The 25882-nt window shown below is 43.8% G+C and overlaps 1 protein-coding gene across 1 annotated transcript; it reads left to right on the forward strand.

The window, feature by feature from the left end:
- The first annotated feature begins 404 nt into the window (after positions 1 to 404).
- Positions 405 to 3061, forward strand: LOC128843629 (uncharacterized). Its single transcript, XM_054040611.1, has 2 exons — positions 405 to 910; positions 1572 to 3061. Exons 1-2 carry the CDS (start codon positions 526 to 528, stop codon positions 2198 to 2200), a joined length of 1014 nt encoding a protein of 337 aa, XP_053896586.1. The 5' UTR covers positions 405 to 525; the 3' UTR covers positions 2201 to 3061.
- The last annotated feature ends 22821 nt before the right edge of the window (positions 3062 to 25882 follow it).

Consider the following 25882-nt stretch of genomic DNA (forward strand, 5'->3'; position numbering starts at 1 on the left):
CGCTGTAAAGCCGCCCCCAGCGCTGTAACTCACTCCCCGTCCACACTGGCGAGGCCTTTGCAGAGCTGTATCTCCTTGGTTGCAGCGCTGCATGTACTCCACTTCTCCGAGAGGAATAGCGAGTGCAGCGCTGCCGCTGCAGCGCCGCAGCACCAGTGTGGCCACCCAATGCGCTGTGAATGGCCTCCAGAATTATTCGACAGTATCCCACAATGCCTGTTCTAGCCACTCTGGTCATCAGTTCAAACTCTACTGCCCTGGCCTCAGGTAACCAACCATGTGACCGACCCTTTACATTCCCCGGGAATTTTAAAAATCCCCTTCCTGTTTGCTCAGCCTGATGTGGCGTGGAGTGCTATCAGCAAATCTTTCCAGGTGACCATGCCTCCACGTACCAAGCGAGCCCCAGCATGGAGCAATGGCGAGTTGCTGGACCTCATCAGTGTTTGGGGGGAGGAAGCTGTACAGTCCCAGCTGCGCTCCAGCCGTAGGAATTACGATACCTTCGGGAAGGTATCAAAGGACATGATGGAAAGGGGCCATGACCGGGACGCCCTGCAGTGCAGGATTAAAGTCAAGGAGCTGTGGAGTGCCTACCGCAAAGCCCGCGACGCAAACGGCCGCTCAGGTGCTCCCCCCGCGACCTGCAGATTCTACAAGGAGCTGGATGCGATACTTGGGGTTAACCCCACCTCCACTCCGAGCACCACCATGGACACTTCAGAGCCGGTGTGGGGGCGGGAGGAGGAGGAAGAGGAGGAGGAAAACGGGAGTGATGGTGGTGGGCCAGATGGAGACACCCCGGAATCCCTGGAGCCATGCAGCCAGGAGCTCTTCTCCAGCCAGGAGGATGGTAACCAGTTGCAGCGGCCGGTATTTGATGGAGGACAAACAGAAGAGCAGGTTCCCGGTAAGCGTTTTTTTTTTTTTCGGCAAGGAATTTTTTCGGTGCAGGCTCTTTGGGAGAGGAGGTTAGGCATGCATGCCTAGATGCGGAATAGTGCATTGATGTGGTTTATCACATCGCGGTAATCAGCCTCGGTAATCTCTTCGAATGTCTCATCCAGAACATGTGCAATGCGCTTGCGCAGGTTTAAGGGAGAGCCACCGTGGTCCTTGTCCCAGCCAGGCTAACGTGTCTGCGCCACTGTGCTGCGAGGGGTGGGGGGACCATTGCTGCACACAGGCAAGCTGCATATGGGCCAGGGCAGAAGCCACATTGCAGTAGAAGACCCTCCCTTGTTTCCCAGGTCACCCTCAGCAGCGAGATATCGTCCAGGATGAACTCCTGTGGAAAATGTTGGGACAGTGTTCAGTTTAGGTGCTCCCTGAAGCTGTTGGCCCTCCCCAAGGCACAGAAACCCAGAGGACAGTGCAGCCCTGAAACAATCAGTCCCCATTACTCACAATTTTGAGGCTCCCCTGGGATATGTGTGCTCTGTTTCGGATGGGAAAATTATGCTATTGTGTAGACCCTGTATGTTTTCTACTCCTTAAGTGTGGGGGGAATCATTACTCTGTCTGGTATAAACAATGCTGCCTCTGTTAAATGTTACGTTTTGCCTATACAGCTGCATCAACCTTGAGACCTCAGCCGTCCCTCTTATCTCCTGCTCAGAGACTGCAAAGACTCAGGAAGAGACCGCGAAAAAGCAAAGAAGACATGCTGCAAGAAGTGATGCGGCAATCTATTAAAGAGAACGAGAAGGCACAGGACTGGAGGGAGAGAGAAAGCAGGATCCGCCAGGAAAACGCAGCGCACCGGCGGCAAAGCACCGCACACCGGCAGCAAAGCACTGATAGGCTCATCAACATCCTGGAGCACCAAGCAGATGCTATCCAGGAGCGGGTAGCCATGCAGAAAGAGGAGCAGTACCGAAAACGCAAACGCCACCCTCCCTACAGCCCTTGTCCCAAAACTCTTTCTGTTGTGCCCCACTGTCACCTCCAACCCACTTTCCCCAACTTCCGTGTTCTTCATGCCACCCACTGCCTCCAACACCAGTATCTTCACTACCCAGCCCTGGAAACCACGACCCTTACCCTCTGCACTCAACCCCCATCACCATGCAGTATAGCTATCCTGAAGTGCAGCACTCACTGCACAGCACACCAGACAGGACATACACGAATCTGTGATTGCACTGTTCCCCGCTCCACCCCCTTTTTTCTTTTCAATAAATGGATTCTTTGGCTTTGAAAACATTCTTTATTATTGCATAAAGTAAAAGACTCCTTAGCCCAGGAAATAAACAGGCACTGCAAGTCTGCTTGTCTGCTAAGCAGACTCTGATTCCTAAAGATGGGAACTACTGCACTTCACTCCCGTGCAGGGCACCAGATATCACTGCTGGTTTTCAGCCTCAAATTGCTCCCTCAAGGCATCCCTAATCCTTGCAGCCCCACGCTGGGCCCCTGTAATAGCCCTGCTCTCTGGCTGTGCAAATTCAGCCTCCAGGTGTTGAACCTCGGAGGTCCATGCCTGAGTGAAGCTTTCACCCCTCCCTTCACAAATATTATGGAGCGCACAGCACGCAGATATAACCGTGGGGATGCTGCTTTCGGCCAAGTCCAGCTTCCCATACAGAGATCGCCAGTGGGCCTTTAAACGGCCAAAGGCACACTCCACAGTCATTCAGCACTGGCTCAGCCTGTAGTTGAACCGTTCCTTGCTGCTGTCAAGGCTCCCTGTGTAGGGTTTCATGAGCCACGGCATTAACGGGTAAGCGGGATCTCCAAGGATCACAATGGGCATTTCAACTTCCCCTACCGTGATCTTCCGCTCTGGGAAAAAAGTCCCGGCCTGCATCTTCCTGAACAGCCAAGTGTTCCGAAAGATGCGTGCGTCATGCACCTTTCCAGGCCAGCCTGTGTTAATGTCAATGAAACGCCCACAGTGATCCACAAGCGCCTGGAGAACCATAGAGAAATACCCCTTCCGATTAATGTACTCGGATCCTAGGTGGGGTGGTGCCAGAATAGGAATGTGCGTCCCATCTATCGCCCCTCCACAGTTAGGGAACCCCATTTGTGCAAAGCCATCCACTATTTCCTGCACGTTACCCAGAATCACGGTTCTTCTGAGTAGGATGTGATTAATGGCCTTGCAAACTTGCATCAACACGATTCCAACAGTCGACTTTCCCACTCCAAACTAGTTTGCGACTGACCGGTAGCTGTCTGGAGTTGCCAGCTTCCAGACTGCAATAGCCACCCGCTTCTCCACTGGCAGGGCAGCTCTCAATCTCGTGTCCTTGTGCCGCAGGGTGGGGGCAAGCTCCTCACACAGTCCCATGAAAGTGGCTTTTCTCATCCGAAAGTTCTGCAGCCACTGCTCGTCATTCCAGACTTCCATGACGATGTGATCCCACCACTCGGTGCTTGTTTCCCGAACCCAAAAGCAGCGTTCCACAGTGCTAAGCATGTCCGTGAATGCCACAAGCAATTTTGTGTCGTACGCGTTACGCGTCTCGATAGCATCGTCGGAATCCTCACCCTCACTCTCACTGTCACTTTGGATCTTAAGGAATAGTTCGATAGCCAAACGTGATGTGGTGGAGAGACTCGTCAGCATACCTCTCAGCATTGGGACAGGACCCAGAATCCTCCGCACCCACGTCCCCTTCCCACAACCCACGGTGCCAGAATGGGAAAAGGTGCTCTGTGGGATAGCTGCCCATAATGCACCGCTCCCAATAGCGCTGCAATTGCCGCAAATGTGGCCACGATAGTGCACTGGGCAGCTGCCAGTGTGACAGACTGCAGCGCTTTCCCTACTCAGCTGCATGAAGTCAGGTTTAACTCACAGCGCTGTACATCTGCAAGTGTAGCCAAGGCCTTAGTTTCTGGCAGTCAGAGGTTTAGGGACACCCAGAGCATGGATTTGCATCCCTGACCATCTTGGCTAATAGCCATTAATGGACCTATTCTCCATGAAGTATGCATGATTAGAGAAGAATGTCTAGGAAATGAATCAGGATTTTCTAGGAATATTTGCTGGAGCAAATCCAACATTCCAATGTTCTGTTGCTATACAAGGGACTTTGGTGGAGAATTACACAAAATGTGTTATGTTGTCCACCTCCGATTATCACATTGGACATATAATAACAGAGAAAGGAATCTGGGCACAGGGAAAATAAAGACTGAAGTGGAAGAAGGAGGAAATGAGAGAGACAGTATTGGAGTGAGTGTAGGCTGAGGAGAAAACCTGTCTTTATTTTCTATCTTCACTCCTTTCTGTTTCTCTTCCTTATCCCCAGCTCCCACCCACTGTGCCCTGATTGATAGATACTCAAGGCAGATGCAGAAGGGTTGCAGGGCTGTGTTATCTTGTGTGGATAGCACAGTGGGGCAGGGCAGAAGGGTTGCAGTGGGGAAAATATAATCATTTCGTAACGGGTTCTATGTTATCTCTTCAAGAATCAATGGGCAAAAGGGAACTCACATTAGTCACACGTCAGCTGTCCTTTATCATCCCCTTTGTTCAATAGCGTGATACTTCCATTCAAAATGTTAACAAAAAATGTACTTTTTGGTAATTTTCTATGTTTGTGAAGGGAACTAATAAAACGTAGCCATAAATGTCATTTACGTTTTGTGTGTGTGTATGCATGCGTGCCTGCCTGTGTTCATTTTGGAATGAATGGCCCTGGGCCTCATTTGGCAGTAGAGCTGGCAGTCTTAATTGCTCTTGATTATGAACTATCATTCTATTGGGATTAATCTACTAAAGAACCAAATTCAGATTTGATGTAACTTTTCAAAAAGTAATGTAACAGTGCCATGGAATGGGAGTAGCAGACCATGGATTGAGCAAGATTAAATGAGAATTTTTTTCCATTTTCAACTGCTTCCAGATCCACCCATTTCCATGCTACCCGTCAGTATTGAATTGAGAAAGAACAGTGGGCAAGGGTACAAAGGAAGCAGAGGCTAGGAGCAGCATAAAATATATTAATTCCTATGATTATTTATTATGTTACCAGAAAACAAGTTCTCAGGGAGGGCATTATGAGAATATGGGTTGGCATGGCAGAAGGTATGGAGATGTCTGTGACAGAGAAGGAGATTACTGGGGGCATAGAGGATGGCTGCAAAGGCAGAAGGAGGAGGAGGGCAGGTGGAAGCACCCCAAAGAAGACCAGGCCAGAGATGCAGGTGAAAGATTGCATGATATGAGGTCTGAAGGCAAGGATAAGAAGTTTGATGTTGATCACCATTGCAATGGAGACCCAATGAAGTGACACAACAGGGATAGAAAGGTTACTTAGTGAACCTGATAGATGATAAGATGTTAATTGTTTGCTTAAATCAACATCTAGAAATGGCCTTTAACCAAAATTGTAGTTCTGAACACCCTGAAGAATCCAAATCAAGAAACTTATGGCTGGCTTCTGTCATTATAATGGTCAAACTGGGATTCTAGGTCTGAACAGCATGAACTGGTGAGCTTGGAAATCTGGCCTTTTGATTCCTATCTAATGGCTTGGAAGCCCATCTCTAGTAACTTCTAGAAATTCCCCGGCAGTTTTCTTTTCCAGCAAACTTTTGACAGTTTCTTAAACCAATAACTATGTAAGCTCAAGAAATAATGAACTTGTATGCAAAATAGATGTTAATAAGACCTGTCAGATTGCCATCTTTTTAAATGCCAATAATCAAAATTTGTAATGGTAATTGCACAAAATATTGTACATGTCACATTAATTACTGTACTGCAATTTATTTCCAAATAAATACATTTCAGTTTATATCTCTGTGGATCTATCTGTTCCTTAAATGTAGGACCCATGGCTACATCAAGTTTTTGCTTTCTGATTTTTTTTCTTAATTATTTTCTTTATGAAATCTGCTTCTCTAATTAGCAACCACACAGACGAATAGGTGATTTCAAAAAGAAAGTCAAAGCTTTGTTTGACTACAAGGTTATGAATATATTTATGTTTTCATTAATTATGCTATGAAGTTCAAATGAAATGCAAAATGTATCCCTCCAAAAAAATCTTAGTTGATGCTAATTAATACCTTTGGCCTATATTCCACTTTCCCACAGGTTACTCTAAAAGAGGGAGTGGAAAATGGTCAGAAAATTCCCCAGCCTTATGCCAGAAAATCCCTGACAGGATCTCCCAACAGGGGGAGGAGTTTGAACAGGCTGAATAGTAGGGCAGAGGGTGTCATATGCCCCCATATCTCTTGCCTCTGTTACTTCTCTTCACAGCCCATGTATTATTAACTCCATTAGCTGTCATGCTTCCTCCCTGCATCGTTTCGTCCACAAGAGAGTCTGTGCTTTCTCCCATGCTGCCCCTATGGCAGCAATAAGCTCCCTGAACAAATGTCTCTTGCAAACTCTCTCATCTCCTCCACATCCTTCTCCTAAACCTGTTTCTTTCAGGCATAATTCAAACATTGAATGCTCAGCACCAGTCTGTGAAGAGAATTACATTTTTAAATGAAAAGAATCAATAGTATCTAAGTAAAGTAACAATACAGAAATGAGAGCCAAAAATATGTGCACATTCAGTATCTGATGTTGTGTGATCCATGCCCTTCTGTCACCCTTCTTTTCTGGTTGATACCATCTTTCCCAAATCAGGTTGCACATAGTTTGTCATAATGTTTAAGGCCATAAAGGGCAACCAGATCATCTCATCTGACCTCCTCACAGGCCACCAACACCACCCCGCACCTGCACCCGAAATCCAGCAGCCGAAATTATAACCCACAGAAGACTAGATGTTATGTGCCACAGGGAGAGAATCCGAGGTCCCCCCACAGTGGTAGGGGCATGATTAAGTAAGCTATCTTCAAATAATCTTGGCAAGCAAACCTGCACCCACGTGTTGCAGAAGAAGGCAACTCCACATCCCCTGCTTCCCACAAGGTCACTGGCAATCTGACCCAGAGTGAAATTTTCTTCCTGACCCCACATATGTCAATCAGTTAGACCCTGAACACATGAGCAAGAACCAGCAGCAGCCAAGCACCCAAGAGAGAATGCTCAGTGACACCTCAGAGTTCTGGTGCTCCCAGGCTCCGAAGCCCTGAGCCCCCCATCCCCGCAGGGCTGAAGCCCTAAGCTCCAGCAGGCAACTTCTACGGGGCAGAAGCCCTGAGCCTCACCACCTCACCACAGGGCTGAAGCCCTGAGCCCTGGCAGATGTACCCTGGCTCTCAAACTTCTGAAGATTGTTGTATGCAGCTTGGAAGGTCAGTAAGTTTGGCCACCCCTGCTCTACACCATCATAAGGGTCCATCTGGATTGATCCCTTTGCAGGATAGGGATTATAAAAACCTTGGGACAGAGATGCTATTTGTCATTTGTTTGCAAAGCATCATATATCCCTATGGTGCTGTGTAAATACATAAACTAATAAACAGTGTCACTGAGACTGCACAGAGCCTCTGGATCCAAAGGAAAATCAAATCCCATACCTCTAGATCCTAGGGAGTCATTGAGATGAGCTGTATCCATACCAGTGCATCCTGGCTCCTATCCTTATTGGCACTGTGCTACCATTAGCCTCTCCACAGTGGCTATCCATTATCCCACTGTCTGAGAGCTTTGGGAAGCCACAGAGAATGCATTATTATCCATGTGGACTTTTGGCTTGTAAATCCATTGGCTGCTAAGAAAATCATACTACCTGCTCCCAGGCTTCTACAAATGTAGCCCACCATCCATGACTACCAAAGCATTCAGAGCCTCAATTGCAGGGCAGTCATTCAGAGGAGTTTTGGCTGGCTCACAGAGAAGGGAGCAGAGCATTCACCCATGCTCCCCTGCCTGCTATCTCCTGTGCACTTCTTTGCTCTCTTTGGCATTTGTGCTGCCACAGGGGAAGGCAGTCCACAGGACAAGGGTTTGGGAGGATATGTAGCCTGCCCACTCTGTAGTTCCCAAACACAAAACACCTGAGGGAATGTTTGGTATTTCCTGCCCCTCTAATACATCCAAAGGTTTTTTTCTGCGAGACGGTGTGCTTTTCACCAATACTTTTGTCAGATTACATCAGAGACGAGGTGCAGGGTAAAATTTTCTAAAGTATCCAAGCAACTTAGAATTAGAGTTGGTCAAAACTCAGAATTTCCATTCTGTGGGAAATGCTGACATTTTCAAAATCTGTTTTTGTTCCAAAGCAGAATGAAAACACAACAAATTCAAATATTGGGGCAATAAAATGTTCCACTTTGATAACATTTTGAAATGGAAAATTGGAACTGTTTTTTCCCAGTTGTTTTAGGATATGTTTCCACAGAAAGATTCAATTTCAATTGCATGGAGTTTTCCAATGGAAAAACATTCTGTCTGAAAATTTTTGACCAGCTGTACTTAGGAGCCTAAGTCCAATTGACTTTCAATTTATTTAAGTTCCTAAATCACCTGGACACTTAAAAAAATTATCAATCTTATCCCATTTAAGCTTTAAATATTTTTTCAATCTATTTGCAATAAACTCCATGTGTTATAATAGGCTTTTTCTGGCCAAATTGAGGATTTCTCTGAAGAAAAGTTTTGAGGCCTCACTACCCACTGCTTTGCACCAGGTTCACACGAGCACCACACTGATTTCACTGGTGTAAAATAGGATCAATGATGGCTTTTTTTTAGCTTCTTAAAGCTAGCCTGTAAATATGTATATTGAGTTCAATTAAAAAGTATCTCTAAATCAGGATACCTAAATCACTCATATGCCCAGAATATGAAACCCAGAGAGACAGGAGCACGTATCCAAAGAGAACAGAGGTATGGCAGATGAAAAGAATTAATGGTTCAGGCTTATATTTTATTGAATTACTGAAATAATACTAAAGTAATTAATAGGATGCTTGCGTGTCATTATACTTTTGAAAACCATTTCCCTCAGATCCAGTAATGCTCTGAAACAAGGATGCTGATTATGTGACCAATTGTTTAGCATGTGTTTCTAAACTGGTTTATAATTACCAAATTAATCTCTCAAAGGTATTAAAAGCTTATTTGCACAATATGCATAAGACTAAAAGGGAAGCAAAGCACTTTACCTGCCTTGACACCAAACACCGCAATAGCAACTATTTGTTTGTGTAGTCGGTGTGGCTTTGGGAGCAAGTAAATATAAACAGCAGGAAACACAAATACAGAGGCAGTGCAATTGGAGGTTGTCAGGCAGCAGTATGGTGGCTTCAGGAGCTGAATTCTGCTTGGAATAAGCTTTGTCTCAGTGTGCGTAAGAGGCTTTGGCACTGTATCAGACCTCTGGGGAAACCACTCAGCAGGGTGGGGATTACTATAGTTTGTGCTTCCCAATTCACAGCAAACTTGCTTCCCCGTCATACCCCTGCATTAACTCTCTGTGCACCACCTCTGATTTTTTGTATGTGGTTTTCTTTCAGCAAATAGACTGACACATGCTTGTAAGTTTAGATAAAATCCTTAAGATACATGACTGAGTGAGTACAGAACACTTGAAATCTATGGCTAAAGCCAAAAGCACGAAGATGGGTAATTTTGCCAGGATGGATAATTCTGGAATTGATATGCTCTCCAGTAGTTGCTTTGTCAATATACCTAAAATGCAAATGAATCATATCTGAATATTAATCGCAGCAAGAGTTGTCTAGTCCCTCCAGTAATATAAACTTACTCCTAATACATTTTCTGTTTCAAACACATGGACTACAGTCTCTTTTAAGGCTTGTCAAGGGTTAATTTTTCTTCGCTGTGGGAATAATATGCACTGGGAGAAACTCCATGGTTATTCCTAACACATGACTATCAAAGAGTCAGATTAGTGGAGGGGGAGAGGGAAGGAAACTGCCTGTGCACTTCCTGTCTATTAATGAAGCTGAGATTCCATAAGTATTTAATATCTATTGTGGCTTACATAGGAAATTGCCTGAACACTCTTAGCAAGTAACTGAATATATTGTTGCTATATTGAATACCATTTTTCCAAGATCACTTTTCTTTCAATTATGACAGATATCCAGAAAATGTTGTAAAAGCAGTATCCTCTTACAGAGCACAGCTAAGTGAGCACCTATAAAAAATACAGCTTTTAAAATTCACATCCCTAAAATGTATTGAGAAATGTGAAGTGCACCAGTATGAAAGAAACAACAGCAATTGTTTTATAAGCACTGCGAAGGCAATAAAATGTGGATTCCTTATGTAGGTCCAAATGTAGCAGCTGGATTTGGCTTTATGAACCATGAAAAATAGTTCCCATCTGGAAGCTGATGTTGAATAAAGATGCAACAGTAAGACTGCATCTTGCATGTAACATTTATACATTTCCAGAACTGTGCTACAATAATCTGGGAGGACGGAGGAATGTGCAAATCAGAAACCGCTGGCTAGCATTTTTGTGTTCTCTAATTGTGGGACATCAGTTTTTGGGTGCTCAGCTTCAGATAGTGGGGATGAAATCCTGGCTACATTAAAATCAACGGTAAAGCTCCCATTGTTTCAACTCTCACTGCTGAAAGTTGGGTTTCAGAGTAGCAGCCGTGTTAGTCTGTATCCGCAAAAAGAACAGGAGTACTTGTGGCACCTTAGAGACTAACAAATTTACTTGTGGCACCTTAGAGACTAAAGTTGGACATTGAAAATTTAAGGCTCCCACAATTAAGAGAGGAATTCTGAACACTTCACTTTGGTTGTTTGAGATTAAAGATGATAGTTTTCATAGGCTTGTCAGGGAGATAACAAGATGATGATGATGATGATGTTCTCTTGAAGCATTAAAAAAAACCTCTTCATAACCCAAACCTTAGCCAATAGATATTTATGTACAGGATCTGCAAATCCATTGTGATTAGGGATTACATTTTCAAAGTGACTTCAACCAGGTCTTTAAATTTGCACCTCCTGTTTTGCATGTTCTCTGAGCATGCAAAACCCACATTTGCATGACCAAATAAGATTGCTACATGGCTGACTATTCAACTTGCATAAATAAATAAATTTGACCACATATTACAATTCATTAATTTACAAGGGGGCTTGTTAAATTCACAATGCCTCAGGAATCATTGTTATTACTTGAATAATGTACATACACAGTCCCTGATAAAATCGTAATTAAGGTTGTAAATATGTAACAATCATTTAGCAGAATAAAACCTTAAGGACCCAAACCCCATCATAATATTGGAAAGCTGAAATTTTTAAGTTAAGATAAAACTTAAAACATAGAATTTGGAAATTATAGAAAGACACAGTTAAGGTACTGCAAATGTGCCCCTACTCTACAACTACCCTGCATTCAAAATCAGGACACATGTTACTTGCTGTGATGTTCCCCTCTGGTGTTGTCTGGACCAGTGATCTGCTAGGCCACTCCAATCCTTGACTCTGGGAGTCAGCCTTACCCTGCACTGCTGTGAGAACCCCCACTCCTGGGCTGTTCACGCACAGCCTCTGGCATGTAAGCTGCTCCCAGCTACTTGCAAGCGAATGACACTAGCCAATATCTCCGTTCCCAGACACAACTCTGGAAACCTCTGTCTTGCAGTGTCCAGTTATGCCCGCTGGATGCTGCAAGCTTATATAAATTTGTCAATTTAACAAAGAAATTGATATGTATCAGGCTTGTTCTCCCAAGGGGAGTCTCTGACACGCTTCAAATCAAACGCACTGCTTCAGGTAGAATAAACCAACAGATTTAATAACTATAAAGGTAGATTTAAGTGATTATAAGTCAAAGCATAACAAGTCAGATTTGGTCAAATTAAATAAAAGCAAAATGCATTCTAAGCTGATCTTAACACTTTCAATGTCCTTACAAACTTAGATGCTTCTCACCACAGGCTGGCTCTTCAGCCAGGCTCTCCCCTTTGATCAATGGTTCAGTTGCTTGGTGGTAGTGGTGTCTGTAGATGTAGATGGAAGAGAGAGAGCATGGAAAAATGTCTCTCCCTTTTATCATGTCCTTTCTTTCCTTTTGGCTTTACCCCCCACCTTCAGAGTCAGGTGAGCATTACCTCATTGCAGTCCCAAACTGCCCAAAGGAAGGGGGTGACTTCCTCAAGGGTCTAACAGATTCTTTTGTTGCTGCCTAAGCCAGTGTCCATTGTTCCTGTGAGACTGGGCTGGGTTTGTCCCATCCATGCCCTGACAAGATGTGAACTGCCTCTCTGTTCTTGGAAAGTTTTTGCATGGGCTTGCTTTAAGCCACGAGGATACATTTTCAGCCTCATAACTATATACATGAAATTATAACCTATAACCTTACTATAACATTACTGTAACAATTACTATAACATCACTATAACAACCATGCTCAGTGCATTATGAGCCTTCCGAAGACGCACAACATGACAGACTTTGCATTGGATAGCACACAATCATTTTATAAAGATGAACATGGGGGTGTAGGATGTTCCCCTGAAGAACAGAGTGTCACATTTGCATACTGTATATATTTAACATAGGAAATATAAAGCACATATGTTAATTACACTGTGCCATACTACATATGTAATACCACTCACTATATATGGGACCTCTATGGGACTTCTTCAAATTAGCCCTGCATTAATAAGACAGCAATACTAACTTTTCACCTGTTATACTTTTATATATATATACCCCAAATCTCTCCAGCCTCCATCCCACTTCTCCAGTATAATTGGATTTGCACATACTTGAAAAAGTGATTGGTGCACTAGATGCAGAAAGAAAGGGAGAATCAATTTAGATTTGGGAGAATGGATGCTTAAACCGGAGAATCCTGAGTAAAGCAGAGAGATTATATTATGTTTGTATTTAGCCCTGGTGTCATCACTATCGGAATACTCTGTTCAGTTCTGGTGTCCATAATTTAAGAATGATGTTTCTAAATTGGAGGGGGGTCAGGGAAGAGCCACAAGAATGATTAAAGGATTGGAAAACCTGCCTGACAGTGCTAGACTCAAGGAACTATATATATTTAGTTTAACACAGAGAAGGTTAAGGGATGACTTGATCAGTCTGAGTGCCAACATGGGGAACAAATAGTTGATAATAGGCTCTTTCATCTAGCAGACAAAGGAATAAAAGTTCCAATAGCTGGAAGTTGAAACTAGACAAATTCAGTCTGGAAATAAGGCATACATTTTTAACAGAAAAGGTAATTAAAAATTGGAGCAATTTACTGAGTGTTGTGGTGAATAATCCACCACTGGTAATTTTTAAAACAAGAGTGGATTTTTTTTCTAAAGGATATACTCTAGTTCAACCAGGAATTATTTTGTGGGAGTTCTATGGCCTATTCAGAGGTTCTCAAACTGTGGTCTGCAAGCTCCATTCAGGTGGTCTGCGGGTAGTTCCCTCTAAGGTGCATGCCTGGGCGGCCGCACATGAGACAATGAATGGCCACCCACCTAATTAGTGGAGCTGTACAGGCGTGGCTTCACTAATTAGGTGCCTGGACCCTGGAGAAGACACACATATAAGGTGAGGTGGTGGCCTTGGGAGGGAGGGGGGAATAGGGAGCAGGTGGGAGGGGGCAGTGGGGTGAGAAGGGGGGTTGGGGGGAATTTGGGATGTGCAGGGCTGCGGCAGCCAGAGAAAAAGGTGACTTTCCCCAGCTCCAGGGCTGTGGCTGCCGGGGAGAGATGGCCATCCTTCCCAGCCTCAGTTCTGTGGCTGCTGTGGTGGGGGAGAGACCCCCCCTCCTTCCCAGCCCCAGCTCGGGGGCTGCTGCAGCAGGGGAGAGAGGGCACATCCATTGCATTAGAAATGTAAGACTACTGATATTAAAATATGAGTTGTGTGCTATTATTTGTAGAACAAAAAAATGTTAAGTATTATTAAGGGTTTTTTTTATATAGCGCTTTTATCCAAAGCGCTTTACAATAGTTAGCTAATGGTACAAACAACATTTGGAAAGATCGTTAAGTGGTCCGCCAAGACCCTCAGCAATTTTCAAGTGGTCCATAAAAAAATAAGTTTGAGAACCACTGGCCTATGTTTTCGGTAGTCCCTTCCACAACTGCATAGTATAGACCAGGACATAGAATCATAGAGTTTAAGGCCAGAAGGGACCATCAGATCATCTAGTCTGACCTCCTGTATATCACAGGCCACCAACACCACCCAGCACCCACACACTAACCCCAACAACTGAAATTAGATCAAAGTATATTACAACCCACAGGCAACTAGGCTATTATGTGCCACAGGCAGAGAACAGGAGGGGCTGAGGTGCACCAGTGCCTGAAGATTAGGGAGAATTTGTGTGGTAACACTAGGAAGTGTAGGCTGTGTTCAGTTAGTCTGGGAGCTGGAGACGAAACGAGAATTACAGTCTTGTCTGTGTCCAGTGGCTTTAATAAAGAATCCCATTTCTATTTATTACTGCATCAAGTCCTGTCTCTTCTCTGTTGTAAGGGACATTACAGATACATTGTTTCTTTATAGTCTAAACGGTTCAGATGGTTTTTAACCTGCATTAAATCTAGAATCTTTAAATATGTTTCTATTGCCAAATGTTTTGCAATTAGCTTCTTAAAAAGTGTGAGAGTTTACAGAGGAAAAGTATAGCAACATAGTGATCAAAGTAATGCTTCTTTCAGAATATCACATGCCAAAATTAGGGGAGGTTCAGTTGGATGAGGAGTTAGTATCTATGGAAAGTTGTTAATAATTGGCCTGTTTTTGGCATCTAGAACATTTACGGTGCTTGTACATCTAATAGTAGGCATTCCAAGAAGCCTAGGGATCAGAGTGTTAATCTATTTAGATGATATTCTAATTGCTGCTTCTTCTCAGGAAGCAATAAAACTTCATTTGAATTAGACAATCCACCTGTCAACATCCTTAGGGTTTCAGATACACTAAGTGGAAAGAAATCCATCCTTATTGCACAGAGATTGTATCTACATTTTATACTAAAAGCAGAAGTCCTAACATTTTAAAAAGTTAAATGCCCAATTGCACACACCAATGTGTGCATGCAGCTCTATGGCAGTGCTGAGGGTGCAATTATCATAAGTGCATAAACAAATCAGGTAACTGCATCAGCTAGTAACCACACGTCACAATACAGAGGTTTAAAATGTGCATGTCTAATTGTGGTAATTTCATAGTGTTAGTTGCAAGTGCAAAATGTGTACATATTTATGTTCCTAATGTAAAAGAAAAATCAGGCCCTTGAAGTCAGATTGTCAAAATTATTGCCACAAAGAGGGAGAATTTTTTTAAATTAAAGTAAGAATTATAACAAAAATTGAGGCAACTAACAATATGATAGCTTCCTTAGCATTTTTTTGCCACATTATCTAGCATCAACAGAACCCTTCTTTATGTGTTACTGATACAAAGAAAGACCTATGAACTAGAAAGGGGATGTAAAACTGGTGTTAGTGGCTCTTCTAGAATTTGAGTGCTATGGCAATTTCACCATTTGGTAAAAATTATGGTAGTACAACCACTTACTTATTTTCTTCCTCCTTCACCCACATTTTGCAGACAAGTGTTTCCACTCAATGCCAGGCAACTTCCTTTCAGAGCTAAGGGTATGTCTACACTACGAAATTAGGTCAAATTTACAGAAGTCGATTTTTAGGAAGTGATTTTATACAGTCGATTGTGTGTATCCCCACTAAGCGCATTAAGTCGGCGGAGTGCGTCCACAGTACCGTGGCTAGCGTTGACTTTAGCATTGAACTGTGGGTTGCTATCCCACAGTTCCCACAGTCTCCACTGCCCATTGGAATTCTGGGTTGAGCTCCCAATGCCTGATGGGGCAAAAACATTGTTGTGGGTGGTTTTGGGTACATGTCATCAGTCGCTCCTCCCTCCTTGAAAGCAAAGGCAGACAATCATTTTGTGCCTTTTTTCCGTGCAGATGCCATACTGCTTTCAGCAGATGGTGCAGTAGGACTGCTAACCGTCATCCTCCAACCACCACTTCCGCTGTAACTCTGCTGTCTTGCTCTCCTGGTGCCATGAATCGACCTTGCAGGTCCTCTCATCGTTCAGTATAAATATCTATTCTCGTGGTATCCGTTGTCATCTAACGCTTCTGCTGCAACTCTGCTCTCCTGCTCTCCTGCAGACGCCATACCACAGCAAGCATGGAGCCTGCTCAGCTCACTGCTGCTATTGTGAGCATTGTAAACACCTCACGCATTATCCTACAGCATGTGCAGAACCAGAACCTGCAAAAGCAGGCGAGGAGGCGACGACAGCGCAATCACGATAGTGATGAGGACATGGACACTGACTTCTCTCAAAGCATGGGCCCTGGCAATTTGGACATCATGGTGGTAATGGGGCAGGTTCATGCCGTGGAACGCTGATTCTGGGCCTGGGAAACAAGCACAGACTGGTGGGACTGCATAGTGTTGCAGGTCTGGGATGATTCCCAGTGGCTGCGAAACTTTCGCATGCATAAGGGCACTTTCATGGAACTTTGTGACTTGCTTTCCCCTGCCCTGAAGCACAAGAATACCAAGATGAGAGCAGCCCTCACAGTTCACAAGAGAGTGGTGATAGCCCTCTGGAAGCTAGCAACACCAGACAGCTACCGGTCAGCTGGGAATCAATTTGGAGTGGGTAAATTTACTGTGGGGGCTCCTGTGATCCAAGTAGCCAACATGATCACTGAGCTGCTGCTATCGAGGGTAGTGACTCTGGGAAATGTGCAGGTCACAATGGATGGCTTTGCTGCAATGGGATTCCCTAACTGTGGTGGGGCAACAGACGGAATGCATATCCCTATCTTGGGACCGGACCACCTTGGCAGCCAGTATATAAACCGCAAGGGGTACTTTTTAATGGTGCTGCAAGCACTGGTGGATCACAAGGGATGTTTCACCGACATCAATGTGGGATGGCCGGGAAAGGTACATGACGCTCGCATCTTCAGGAACTCTGGTCTGTTTGAACAGCTGCAGGAAGGGACTTACTTCCCAGACCAGAAAATAACTGTTGGGGATGTTGAAATGCCTATAGTTATCCTTGGGGACCCAGCCTACCCCTTAATGCCATGGCTCATGAAGCCCTACACAGGCACCCTGGACAGTAGTCAGGAGCTGTTCAACTATAGGCTGAGCAAGTGCAGAATGGTAGTAGAATGTGCATTTGGACGTTTAAAAGTGCGCTGGCGCAGTTTACTGACTCGGTTAGACGTCAGAGAACCCAATATTCCAATTGTTATTGCCGCTTGCTCTGTGTTCCACAATATCTGTGAGAGTAAGGGGGAGATGTTTATGGTGGGGTGGGAGGTTGAGGCAAATCGTCTGGTCACTGATTACCTGCAGCCAGACACCAGGGTGATTAGAAGAGCACAGCAGAGCGCGCTGCGCATCAGAGATGCTTTGAAAACCAGTTTAATGACTGGCCAGGCTACAGTGTGACAGTTCTGTTTGTTTCTTCTTGATGAAAACCAATCTCCTTGTTTCACTCTACTTCCCTGTAAGCCAACCGTCCTCCCCACTTTGGTCACCATTTGCAGAGGCAATAAAGTCATTATTGTTTCAAAATCATGCATTCTTTATTAATTCATCACACAAATAGGGGGATAACTGCCAAGGTAGCCTGGAAGAGGTGGGGCAGGAAGGAAGCACCGGGCGGGGTGGTGGATGAGGGGAGGAGGGAAGGACAAGGCCACACTGTACTTCAAAACTTATTGAATGCCAGCCTTCTGTTGCTTGGGCAGGCCTCTGGGGTGGAGCTGTTGGGTGCCCGGAGCCACGCCCCCCGTGTTGTTGGTGTCTGGGTGAGGAGGCTATGGAACTTGGGGACGAGGGTGGGCGGTTACACAGCGGCAGCAGCGGTGGTCTGTGTTCCTGCTGCCTTTTTTGCAGCTCCACCAGATGCCAGAGCATATCAGTTTGATCCCCCAGTAGCCTCAGCATTGCATCCTGCCTCCGCTCATCGCGTTGCCGCCATCTCTCATCTTGCTCCCGCCACCCCTCCTTTTGTTCGTCCCTCCTGTCCTCGTGTTCATTTTCTGCTTTTCTGGACTCAGACATTGTTTGCCTCCACGCATTCTGCTGAGCTCTTTCAGTGGACTGCATGAGCGCAGAGAACATTTCATCACAAGTGCGGTTTTTTTGCCTTCTTATCCACTCTAGCCTCTGGGATGGAGATAATAGGGGTAGCGTTGAAACATTTGCAGCTGCGGGAGGAAAAAAGGGAGAGCAGTATTTAAAAAGACACATTTTAGAGAACAATGGGTAGACTCTTTCATGGTGAACCAAGCTGTTAACATTACATAGTACATGTGCTTTCGGTACAAGGTCACATTTGCCTCTTATATTGAGGGCCTGCCGGTTTGGTGTGAGAGATCACACACGCAGGGCGGGGCAACAGAATTCAGCTTGCAGGCAGCCATGGTAAGCCTCAGTCTTTCAGCTTCTTCAACCTTCATAACATGTTGGAGTGGTTTCAAATAGCAGTGCCCTCCTTTTCCATAGCAAGCACCCATTGGGTTGGCCATTTAAAAGGAGGGGCTGTACTGGCCGCCAATGCATCCTAAGTCTTCAGGGCAAATTAATCATTAAACACACTTGCTTTTAAACCATGCATTATATTTACAAAGGTACACTCACCAGAGGTGCCTTCTCCGGCTTCATGGTCTGTGATCCCGCCTTGGGAGGGTTGGGAGGGTATTGGCTCCAGGGTGATAAACTGTTCCTGGCTGTCGGGGAGAATGTTTCTCTGCTTGCGTGCTGTGCGCTATCCTCCTTCTCCTCCACCTCCTCATCGTCCTCGTCCCCAAAATCCTCATCCCTGTTGCATGAGACTCCCCCCTTTCAGGTGTCCACGGACAGGAGTTGGGTAGTGGTAGCCCCCTCCCCAGAATTGCATGCAGCTCATCATAGAAGTGACATGTCTGGGATGGTGACCCGGAGTGGCCGCTTGCCTCTTTGGCTTTTTGGTAGGTTTGCTTAAGCCCCTTAATTTTCATGCAGCACGGCTGCGGGTCCCTGTTATAGCCTCTGTCCATCATGTCCTTGGAGATTTTTTCAAATATTTTGGCATTTCGTCTTTTGGAACGGAGTTCTGATAGCATGGATTCATCTCCCCAAACAGCGATCAGATCTAGTACCTCCCGTTCGGTCCATGCTAGAGCTCTTTTGCGATTCTGGGACTGCATGGTCACCTGTGCTGATCAGCTCGCCACGCTGGTCAAACAGGAAATTAAATTCAAAAGTTCCCGGGACTTTTCCTGTCTACCTGGCCAGTGCATCTGAGTTGAGAGTGCTGTTCAGAGCGGTCACAATGGAGCACTCTGGGATAGCTCCCGGAGGCCAATACCATCGAATTGCATCCACACTACCCCAAATTCGACCCAGCAATGTCAATTTCAATGCTAATCCCCTCATCGGGGAGGAGTACAGAAATCAATTTTAAGAGCCCGTTAAGTTGACAAAAATGGCTTCATTGTGTGGATGGTTAAATCGATCTAATGCTGCTAAATTTGACCTGAACTCGTAGTATAGACCAGAGCTAAGTATTTTTGAGCTTAGTTTTGGATAGCTGCTAGTTGGAAAATAATAAACAGGCTAGAACTGATAGTTGACCAAAAAACCCTTTATACTATCTCAGCACTTTGGGCTCTATAGGGTCAATATGAGCAAATTCTGTCAGACAACATAGTATTAGAAGCTGATTAATGTCAAAAGAAAACATAAGAAGTTACCTTTCAAATCTAGCCCCACAAATGCTAGTGTTCTCATATCAGAACCAGTGGTTCCTGGCAACATTTCACATTCCAGGAAAGGAAAATGTAGGTAGTCCCTCTCCAGGACTTGGATCCTGTGGGAGGATATATATATATTCTGGGTATGTGGCTGAATACAGTGACTAAATAGTGGGACTCCCCAATTGTGGATTTGTTCACTACCAGAAACAGCAGGAAGGAAAAATTATCTGTCTCGAGACAGCTTGATAGAAAACATAGGAGAGAGCTGCATTTTCCCTAGATGGAGGAAGTGCAGTGGATGAATGTTGTCTCCATTTCCCCTGTTTCAGATAGTGTACAAAATGATCGGGGATCATTTGAAAAAGGATCTATTAAGTATTCTTCCATATCTATCCCAAATAGATTCCTAAATAGCTTCTCCCTTTGTTTTGTAGAAAGTGTCTCATAACAATGTAATACTGTATATAAAAATCAGAATTTCATCTCTCTCCTGTGGCATCATCTGCACTGATCTCATTTCTATCTCAGGAAATCCCAGTGACAAAGGTCTTCCAGAAGACACTTTTGACTTGTTAAGCAAATCCAGGAAAGTTTCAATGAATTTTTTTTACAGAAGAATATATAGAGACTTTGCTGTTAGGTCCAAAAAGCAATCTTGGAAGCCCTGTTCAGTTTTTAAGATCTAAATTTGATTGTATCTGTTATTAAAATTCAGTTCTGGCCTACAGGCTTTTAGTTTAGAATTATGTCCATCTTCAGTGAGGTCTCTATTTCCTGAGATAGAATCCTATCCTAAATATCTGTTGCTTTGTAGGGCAATAGACATCACCCCTGAATTGAAGTCACTTCAGGTTGTTGATGTTCCATCAAATACTTTAAAAGAAATGTTTGTGTCCTATTTCATGACATTGGTATCTCCAAAACTGCACCCACTGGCATATATGTAAATGGTAAATGACTTCATGAGATGAAAAGTAGCAGAGAATCAGGCCGCAGGTCTGGTTTTAGATTAGATTCCAAATGCATGACTCAAATTTCTGGCACTCCTACTTGATTAGATTTGGTTAGAGAGTAATTAGGGAAATGCCTATGAGTTAGATTCACCCCAGCTGGCACAGAGGTGTGTGTGGGGGGGATGTTCAATCCTTGAATGCAGGTGGCTTATGTACCACGTTTCTGCCTCAACTGTGTAGTCAGCAAAGATCAGATTTAAGCAGTGACCAACTTCCATAGGAGCACTTGGGCTGAGGCTGTTTAGAGTGTGTGCTGAATCGATGGGATGGGAATTGTGGGTGTTTTGTGCTGCCGCAGCCTACCTTAGCACAGACTTTCTGTCACCAGGGATTGTCTGCTGCCTTAATCCAGGCATAAAGCAAGCCCCATATTCATTCCTGTACAGAAACTTTGAGTGAAAGGCTGAAATATTTCAGAGTAAATTCTGACAAATATTCATATATCTACATTTTCTCTGCACTCGAGGGGAGCAGTGTTAACCAGCGCACTGAAAGTCTTCAAATGCTGACAAATACAATTTAGCTTTGAACAATTCTGTGGTAGTAAATCCCATTTGTAATCAAAAGGTGAGTCATTAGCCTTGACATTTGAGAAATGGAGATTACTATGATTTCATGGAAAAGATTCCCTAAAATGTTTCCCTAGCAACAGCTGCTGAGGAGCTTGGGACATCTTTCAGGTGCCTAGGTGATAGTGAAGCTGGCAGCTGTAGAGCAGGCAGCTTTCTATTCTATGGCTGTAGCGTGTTACCCTTTTCCACTCAGATCTTGTCTACACTAGGCGAAAAGGTGCTGTTTTCAATTGAGCTAGTTGAACTTGACTCATCTCCCCCAAGCACCAATGAACACAGTTTTAATAATGATTTTAGCATGTTGAATTTATAGCCAAAGAAGTGCCCTAGGCAGTTTTACCAGCAGCAAGCATTCAAAAATCATAAGTTAGGTCTCACAAAATCAAGGGATTGTCTTAAAAATAATATTTCATAAAAACTTGGGGAATTTAGAGTTCTCATTATTTGCTTTCTGTTTTTGAACCTTTGGAGTGCACTTCAGTCACATTTTCAAGCTTTTTTTCCACTACCACAACAGCTATAAATGTACTTTTTAAAAAAACAAAACAAAAACTGAGCTCCTCATAACTCCAAGTGCTGGGACTTCATGAAAACCACCAAATATCATGAGACTCACAATAAAATCATGAATTGGCAACATTGCCTTCACTCTAACTCCAGCTGCTAGAATCAAACTAAAGATGTTAAACTGTGCCTGCACTGGTGTTAATCAGGTTTCAATCAAGTTATGCTAGCTTGGTTGAGCAACTCATCTGAAAAAACAACAACCCCTCTCCTAGTTTATATAAAGCCTCAGAAGACTTTTTGTAGGATAAGAAAGGGCAGTGAACAGACCCAGGTGAAGAAATGGTGCAAGGGATGTTTGTGTATGTAAGGTGTGTGTGTGTTGAAGATCATTGGAAGACTGAAAATGTAAGTGGAATATTGGCTGATGGCAACTGGCCTCAGAGGTTGCACAGACTGAATTCTTTGACCTAGCATACCAAAAAGGGTTGTTTTGGTGGTTTTTTTTGGCCTAGGTTCCTTAGGATATTTTAGGTTCCTGCAACCAATCTGAATCTCAGGACCCCTGCAAATACATGCAAGGAAACCCCTTGACTACAGTTCATGGCAATGACAATGGCTTAAAGCAGGCAGCTAGTCTCAGTCAATAAACATTTAAGTGGAGCCACTCACCACACACACTCTATACCAGTGGTGGCCAAACTTACTGACCCTCCGAGCCACGTATGACAATCTTCAGTAGTCGAGAGCTGGGGCTGAAGCCCAAGACCCTGCCCCCTGCTGGGCAGAAGCCCCTACCCCACCACCCCGCTACAAGACAGAGGTCCCAAGCTCACTCCTCAAGTCTGGTAGGTGAAGAATGGGGGGGCTGGTGGTGCTCCGCAAGCCATACTTTAACTGTAAAAGCTGTATGAGGCCCGTGAGCCACAGTTTGGCCACCCCTGCTCTATATGCCATATATATTAAACCAATTCTTTTATTAAACGAGGTTCTTTCCTAGTCCCTCCACAATCTGTTTACAGCATTTCCTATGTGGCAACATGATCTTACAAAATGTTTCATATCTATGCTATATATTTTTTCGTAGCCCTCCCAAATCCACCCTAGATGTAATTATACCAATATGGATCCTAATAGACTTTGTAAAAAAGTATATAAATTGCTGCTGGGAAAACCAGCAACTTATGCAAACAATCACTTTTGTGGTTTTGCAAGAATGCAAAATATTTTTTGGGTTTGTCTGCAGCTTTTTGGTACTTTCAACAAAAAAGGAAAGCAATTTTGTTGATGAAAAACAACCATCATGTTGCCTCTTACTCTTCTCTCTAAATGAAACAGTCCCAATCTTTTCATTCTCTCTTCATATGGAAATTTTTCTGTGCCTCCAGTCATTCAGCAAAATGGGCTAAATTCTGGCTTCTGTGCTCTGCTCTAGGCATGTTCCCTCATTGAGTTAAAGAATAACCTCCTACTCTGTTGAGCAAATTGCTAGCAGAATATGTAGAAATGCCAGGAAAGATTAAACACATCCAGTGCTGCCTGTGGAGCTTACTCATTTGGGGTTCCCTCCTATGTATTCATTAGTTCCCTCCTCACTTCTCTCTATGTTTATAATTAAAACTGTATTTTGTATGTAGCATTATAAAACAAATAACGAACAGCTCTGTGCACTGGAACAGGCTGGGAAAGGCAGTGAGAGGCTAGGAGGAGAAGAAGGGCAGCAGAGAGAGGTGGAAGAATAAGGCACAGAACTCTCTCCTGGCCTCCTGGTAGAGTTCCTTACCATCCCAGGGTCTCCTGTTACTGCAGGGGCTGTAGCCTGTCGAACTTAAGGAAGTGCAGCAAGTGTTTCTTAATTTTAATTATGTCATTTATTTTCACTGAAACAATATGCCTAACTTCAGCTCAAAGTACTAGGCACAATTCAATCTGTAATAACAAATGCTATAAAAGAATTCAGGTTGATCAAGTGTCAGCATTCCCTAGCCTATAAAATTGAGTTCCCACCCATCACCTGAAAATAGCCTGGATAAATAGACAAATCGTGCTAGGTGAACCAACTCAGGCGCTACTGGAACAAAGTGGGCATTATGCTCCAAAATTAAGGAAACATAGGCAGAAAGAGAGCATCATCTTGAACGAGACCTAGTGATCTGCCTAGTCCAGAATCCTTTCTTTGACAGAGGCCAGTAGCACATGTCACAGAGGAAGTGTAAGAAACCCTGTAGCAAACAATTATGGAAAAACATGCCAATAGGGGGAGTTTCTTCCTAATCAAGTGAGAGTTCTCTTTGTGCCTTCAAACATGAGTCTAGTCCTGTTCTAAAGAAATTTTCATATCTCCTATAATTTCGTATTATTCACATTTAAGTTTAATCCTTTTTAAAATCCATTGACCCTCTGTGATATCTTGTGGCAATGAGTTCTTCAGGATAATTATGCATTATGTAAAAGTGATTTCCTTTTATCTGTTTGAAATGTGCTGCTTTTTAATGTCACTGAATATCCCCTTTGTTCTTGTGTTATGATAAAGAATGTAGAAGAGCACCTTTTTTTACTTTCACTGTGCCGTCATTTTGTTATACCTGTGTTATATTTTCTCTTATTTGTCTCCTCTCTAAATTAACCAGTTCCAATTGTTTCATTCACTGTTCCTCTGGAAGTCTTTCACCACCTCCAATTATTTTTCTTGCCCATCTTAGAACCCCTTCTGTTCCTGCTACTCACACTGTATGTATATCCACCGAGAAGACCTGATATTCTAGAGACTGACAGCTCATGCAACCTAGCTGATCTCAACTGCCAGGTTAAAACATGATGTTAAAACAGAGAGGCAGTCTCTAAAAAATACAGGCCCTAAGCCATGAGGGCTTTATGTATCAAAAATGCCATCTTGAATTACACCTGGAAGTGAATTGGAAGCAAGTGGAGTCTCTGGAGTACAGGTGTAATATGCTCCCTGTGAGATGTGCTGCTAAGGAGGCAGACAGCTGCACTCGCTGAAGTTTCTGAGTGGTCTTCATGTTTAGCTCCAAGCATTGGTTATGATTGGTACCAGCTGCAAACTCAATCCAGTGCAACACTATGAATCCTCAGAATACATTCCAGATGATTAATCTGATGCAGATTTACTGGAATGAGAGTATATTTGTGGGGAGAAAAATCATTACTTCTCAGAACGCCCTTCTCAAAGCAAGACAACCAACTTGCACAAGAACTGCATGGATGGAACAGAGAGCAGAATTTGGGCAACTGTTTTTGACTTCTAGTCAATCATTAGTAATAAATGACATTTACACCCACTTTGAGACACAAAAATCAGGCACAAAATGTTTTCAAGTTTATGTACAAATTGGAAAATTTTGAATTCTCACCGTTCCCCATTCTCCCATTCCAAAGGTAAAAAAGGAACAATTATTTCCTCCTGCTGTAGTGTCTCTAGCTTTCACCATTATCAGAGAGTCATGTTTGCCTCTTAAATCAACTTGAGAGGCATTACACAGAAGTTAGGCAAAAGGGCAAATAACCATCACATGAGACAAGTTTTCCTGAGCTGAAGCTTCAGAGGGGACATCTCAGAGGAAACTTTGGGGAAATTTGCAAAAACATGTCAAAGGTTAGCTGCAGAAAATCCGCTAAACTGCCTAATTTTAATTTTGTGTTCTTTGTTGTGTCACTGGAAAAAATGTATTTCCCTCCCTCTTTGTTTTGCTGGGGAGAAAATGGCTGATGGTGAAGAGAAGAGGGCTCTGACAGGGACTGAGAAGAGGTTGTTTATTCTGTTTTGCTCCCTTTAGAAAAAAAACAACAACTCTTCTAAAACTGGTGATGATTCATTTAAGGGGGGACTTGGGGAGAAGAGAAATGAAAATTAATAATCAGCCTCTACACTAAAACTTTCCTCTTGAATAAAAGAGCAACAGGAGGCAGTGCAGGCAGAGGGTCACACAGCCTGGAGGCAGTGTCACAAAAACAACGGAAGGAGAATGTGCCCATTTCCCACTTTAGAATCTAGATCCCCTATGACTTTGCTGAAGCACTAAAAGCACAGAAACTCACACAAACTTCTGTGGATGTGTCTGTGTTAGCTCTGGCCCTGGGGCTCCAAACTGGGTTCCTCAATAGAGATAGAGAAGGAAGAGACTGAGGCTAGTAACACGGAAGT

Source organism: Malaclemys terrapin, chromosome 9 (assembly GCF_027887155.1).
Source record: "Malaclemys terrapin pileata isolate rMalTer1 chromosome 9, rMalTer1.hap1, whole genome shotgun sequence".
Classification (NCBI taxonomy): domain Eukaryota; kingdom Metazoa; phylum Chordata; order Testudines; family Emydidae; genus Malaclemys; species Malaclemys terrapin.